The 5,780-nt window shown below is 49.8% G+C and overlaps 1 protein-coding gene across 1 annotated transcript; it reads right to left on the minus strand.

Moving 5' to 3' along the window:
* Positions 1-951: 951 nt before the first annotated feature.
* On the minus strand, positions 952-2,268 carry LOC133806145 (uncharacterized). Its single transcript, XM_062244271.1, has one exon. It carries the CDS (start codon positions 2,266-2,268, stop codon positions 952-954), a length of 1,317 nt encoding a protein of 438 aa, XP_062100255.1.
* Between the last annotated feature and the right edge of the window lie 3,512 nt (positions 2,269-5,780).

Here is a 5,780-nt window from a genome sequence, read left to right on the forward strand (position 1 = left end):
ATCTAAAGCTGAACCTGAGCTTCTTATTGGATCTCTTCAATGAGATCTAAGGATTCTTGGAGTAAGGCTTGGTTCTGGACGGGATCATGCGTGTCTCATCTGTGAGACGGGACTGCCGTTTCCACTGGGATGACTGCTTCACATCCATATACCATTGAGTAGGGAGTGTGTCCAATAGTCGTTCTTTCTGTGGTCCGGTACGCCCATAGGACGCGGGGCAGTTCTTCTGGTCACTTACTCTTGCAGGCTTGAAGCTTTTTCTTTAATGTCCCCTTCAAAATCTTGTTCAAGCCTCTGTTTGTCCATTTTCTTGAGGCCTTGCGACTGCGGAGAAGCTTTTGATGATGCCATGTCTTTTACAGAAGCCAATGAAGTGGACGCTGTCAAATTGCTTACCGTTGTCGGACACGATTTTGTGAGGGAGGTCGTATCGGCACACAATGTTATTGATGGCGAAGTCCAGGGCCTTTTTGGAGGTGATGGTGTTCATTGGTTTAGCCTCGACCCACTTAGTGTAATAGTCAACAACCACGATGGCATACTTTACACCACCTTTCCCGGCCGGGAGCGAGCCTAACAAATCGATTCCCCATACTGCAAAGGGTCAGGGACTGGTCATCAGGGTTATTTCTGTTTGAGGACCTCACGGGATCTTCGCGTACCTTTCGCATTGTTCGCACTTGCGAAAGTAATCAACACATTCCTTCTTCATCGCTGGCCAGAAATATACAAACTGAGTCCGACTGTGTGATCTCCGCAAAACCCTTTGTGCACTTCGTGCATGATTGCACTCATTTCTATCCCGGACACTCATCGGAGATATGGAATGGATAACCCCCTGCGATAGATTTTTCCATCCATTATGACGTATGTGGGAGCCTGGTACTGAAGTTTTCTGGTGGCCGCCCTGCCCCCAGGCACCCCCCCCCCCCCCCCCCCCCGCCCTCGTGGTTAAGTAGTGGATGAGAGGGGGCCCATCCAGGACGTGGAGTAATCTACAGTGTTGATTACGGGGGCCTGATTACTAGGTACAGGAAGATGGTTGATCGGGACAAGCCCTAAGAGTTCTGCTTCAACATCTGTGGCCAACTTTGCCAATGTCTCTGCAAACACATTTTGTTCCCTGGGGATTTGGCAGATGAGATATTTCTTGAAGGATTGGAGTAACTCCCGGGCTCGCGTCACGTAGGCGGCCATCCTTTCCCCCTTTGTTTGGTATTCCCCTGAAATTTGCCTGACCACCAATTGGGAGTAGCTGTAGATTTTTATACTTGCTGCTCCTACCTCCCGGGCCAGACGTAATCCGGCTAACATGGCTTCATGCTCAGCCTCATTGTTCGACACTTCAAACTGGAAGTGTAGGGCGCTCTGCAACTGATGTCCTTGGGGGGATATTAAGATGATCTCGGCCCCAACCCCATTTTCATTTAAGGCTCCATCCACGAAGACCTTCCATAAAGGCGTGACGGGGTTGATGGGTTCTTCATCTTCAGTGATCCCTGTACACTCCACGATGAAGTCGGCCAGGGCTTGCCCCTTGATGGAAATCCTAGGGACATATGCAATGTCAAACTGACTGAGCTTCATGGCCCATTTCAAGAGTCTTCCCGATGATTTGGGTTTCTGTAATTCTTGTCGTAGGGGATGATTTGTCAATATCTTTATGGCGTTGGCCTGAAAGTAATGTCTCAGCTTCTGGGACGCTATCAATAATAAAAATGTTAATTTCTCAATTAACGGGTATCTGGACTCCCCGCCCAACAACCTTTTTCTCACGTAATAGACTGAGAGCTGGACCTTTCCCTTTTCCCACACTAGTGCAGTGCTGATGGCATTCTCAGACATGAACAGATATAGGTATAACGACTCCCCATCCACTAGCTTTGACAAGATTGGCACTTGGGCCAGATGTTCCTTCAACTTTTGGAAGGCCTCTTCACATTCAGCCATCCATTTGAACCTTTGGCATTTGCGAAGGATATTGAAGAACGAGATGCACTTGTTCGTGGACTTCGAGACAAAACGGCTTAGGGCCGCTATTCTTCCCGTCAAGCTCTGAACATCTATGTGCTTCTGTGGTGAGGACATTTCGATTAGGGCTTTGATCTTATCCAGGTTGGCTTCTATTCCTCGTGAGCTTAATATGAAGCCCATGAACTTTCCAGATGCGATGCCAAAGGTGTACTTCTTGGGGTTCAGCTTCATCCTATACTTCCGAATGATGGCAAACTCCTGAAGGGCTCTGGCGTTTTTGAGCCCGAAGGGCATGACGATGTAGCAGTACACAACCTTGTCTATCTAGAAGCTAGTGTGTTCCTGGTCTGCTATATGCATTGATATTTGGTTATAGCCGAATTAGGCATCCATGAAACTTAACACTTCATACTCGGATATTGCACCAACCATTTGATTATTCCGGGGCAGAGGGAAACAATCATTGGGACATGCCTTGTTAAGGTCAGTGAAGTCGATGCAAGTTCTCCATGTCCCGTTTGGCTTTGGTACCAACACTAGATTGGCTAGCCAAATAGGATTGAAGGCCTCTCGAATGAAGTTGATTGAGGACAACTTCTTAACTTCCAATTCGAGGGCCTCAACCCTCTCTGCCCCTAGAGTTCTCCGCTTCTGCCGGACTGGAGTTGGATTCACATCAATGTCTGGGGCGTGACATATGACATTGCAGTTGATTTCGGTCATGTCCAAGTGGGTCCAAGCCAACACATCATTGTTCTCTTTGACTCAGGTGATAATAGTAGCCCTAACTTCTGAGTTCAGGTTTCTTCCGACTCGGATTACTTTGGTCAGGTCGCTGTCACTAATAGACACCTGTTCTACCTCCTCCATGGGTTTGAGTGCCCTGACCGTTCCTATTCGCAGATCCAATTCATCTTCCTCCTGGACTATCCTCTACGTCGGTTGTGGGGGCGGGATTGGATCAGCATTCTCTTCCTCAAGAGGCTCTTCACAGACCATGTAAATTGGTCGGGCAGAGATGTGATAACATTTCCGGGCGCTCTTCTAATTTCCCCGGACTGCTCCCACCCCTCCATTGTCGCAAGGGAATTTCATGTAAAGGTGGCAGATGGAGGTGATGGCATCGAAATCGACCAGTACGAGACGATAAAAGATAACATTGTAAGTAGTGGGGCAACCCACCGGCACGAACGTGCAAAACTTGAACGAGCCCTGAATCTGGTTCCCCAATGTTACGGATAGTTGGATCTTCCTATGGGGAGTAGTGAATCCCCATTGAAGCCGTAGATCTGCGTTGGACAATAGGCCAGACCTGCCTCAGTCAAGCCAATTCCAATGAAGGTCAGATTGAACAGCACATCGACGGAGCTTCCATCATCTACCAACACTCTGGACCCCATTTTGTTGGCAATTTGCGTATCGATGACCAAAGGATCATGATGCAGGAAGTAGACGTTCTGGGCGTCCTCTTATGTGAACATGATGGGTAAGTTCATCAACTTAGGGCATTGCGCCAGATTTTGAACCAAGGCGCATACCCCGTGGTTGTGGTCGAGTTCATTAAGGTAGTGTGTTTTATCATTCCGGGACGGTCCTCCCAGATGCGGCCCTCCCAATATGGTGGCTACGTGACCATCTATCCATGGGGCGCGGTTCCAGAAGGATAGGGCATCCTGAGCCCGGGTGCTTGCACAATCAGGGCCCCCTGAGGGGCTTGTGCTCCCGAAACTGTGGAGTACCCTCCCTGTGGAGGTCGGTACAATCCAGGTGCACCCGGAGCCATAGGTTGTCTGGGAGCGGCTGGCAATCCTGGAACTCCCACTGGCAGTCTGACCCATTGGTGGAGATAGCCTAACTTGATCGGATATTCAATTTCGTCCTTCAGTTGATGATATTTCTCGGTCATATGACCCACATCCTTGTGATAGGCACACCTTTTGTTGGTGTCCCATGAGTTCTTTCCACCTTTGAACATGGGGGTAGGTTTCTGGTAATGGACAGTACTCCCGTTGCTAGGTATATGCTCTCCATGGTGTCCACCAGATCGGTATATTCTATATATTGGGGTTCGTAACCCCTTTTGCCCTTTTTGGAGGGCTCGGATCAATTATGTCCTTTCTCGATCTTTTCCCCTTGGAGGGGTTCACGCTCGCCTCTGTTCCCCCAACTTGAGACGGCTGGGCTTCGCTAGGGGTGGCGCTGTATCCGATCGGCACCATGCCATACCCAGAGAATGGGGCAGATTCTGCTGGTGCATACCCCGATGAAGTGGGACTATCGACCGTCGGGGTCATGAAGGTCATTCCATGAGTGCCAGTTGATCCTGGCGCCGTCGGGGGTGTCAGATAATGGCCTATGGGATACTGCATCCCATAACCGGGAAAGGTCTGGTACTCGATTGGGAGGCCGGCTGCCACCCAAAATCTTGGATTCAGGCCTCCTCCCAATTGATAAAACCTTGTGCCCTCCTAATGAATTCCTTAAGGGTGGCCGCCTTGCTGCGCTGCATATCATCCCAGAGTGGGGATCTTGCCCTAATCCCGGCCTGGAGAGCCACCAGGCGCTGTCCATCATCCACTTTAGTTTTTGATGTTTCTTCCGTGAAGCGCTCGATATAGGCCCTGAGGGTCTCTATGGGATGTTGCTTGACATTCGCAAGGGCGCTAATTTGCACATCCATCCTCATGGCGGCCACAAATTGTTTGTGGAAAGCCGATTGTAATCCGGACCAGGATTGGATTAATCCTAGTTTAAATATTTTCCACCACTCCTCTGTGGGTCCAGCTAGAGGGATCGAAAAGCACAGGAATTTGCCATTTTTGCAGACGTGAGCTATAGTCATGAGGCGGTTGTAGCGGGAGAAGTGATCCCTGGGGTCTGCGTTCCCGGTGTAGGCAAGTAGGTTTGTAATTTTGAACCCTTTTGGTAGCACCACATCTAGGATGTATTTGGCGCATGACTCTTTTTCCTCCTCTTCAGAATTGGAGCCTCCTCCCTCTTGTTTTTGGACCAAGCGGTCCGTGACCTTCTTTAATGTGGCCAGCTATTCCACGAACTGTTTCGCCATTCCATCATCCAAGGGGACTCTTTTGTTCCTCATGTCGTTGAGGTTATTCCTTAGATTTCCCCCTCGAGGGCAAATCTTCTCCTTGCGGGCCGTTCCTTTCAGGCATTTAGGCCATCGCGCAAGTTTATCCGGGAAGTATCGTCTCCCAAACTGATGGCTTGTGGATCTTCTATGCGTTGGTGTCCTCTGTGATCCTTGTTCACGGAGGCACTGGGATGAAAATGTTGTTCCCCTCTAATCTGTCTAGCGACAGTCTGGGGTTTGGCATCCTGCGGGCGCTTCCCTTGCGGATCAATTGGATGATCCCGTCCTGAGACAGGACGAATTCGTTCTTTCCTAGGGAGCTGCCCTGGGTTCGCCCTAGTTTGTGGAACGGGATGAGTTTTCCTCTGTGAGTTTGCTTTTCCCACGAGATCAACCATCTTGGCTCTTCCTTTTTCTTTCGCTAGATTCGACGGGCCATCTTCGGGATGTGGTCTCGGAGGAGGGATTGGGCTCGTGTTCTTAGGCGTGCCGGTCCTAACCGGTGGGGCCGGCCGTTGCATTCCTTGAATTGGAATGGTCTGATGATTAGCTACCATTCCTTGGGCAGCAATGAGGGCTGAAGAGCAAGGAGGGACTCTTGCATCTGGCGGGTGGCATCTTTCTATTCAGCTATCTTGGCCTCTTGATCCAGGACTTGTTGTCTCAGACGAACCACTTCTGGGTCCTCCTATTCAAGATTCATCTCTTCTTCAGG

Source organism: Humulus lupulus, chromosome X, assembly GCF_963169125.1.
Source record: "Humulus lupulus chromosome X, drHumLupu1.1, whole genome shotgun sequence".
NCBI lineage: Eukaryota > Viridiplantae > Streptophyta > Magnoliopsida > Rosales > Cannabaceae > Humulus > Humulus lupulus.

Coding starts and splice junctions, on each gene's coding strand:
- LOC133806145 (XM_062244271.1), bottom strand. CDS start 2,268: ATGCCCTTCGGGCTCAAAAACGCCAGAGCCCTTCAGGAGTTTGCCATC.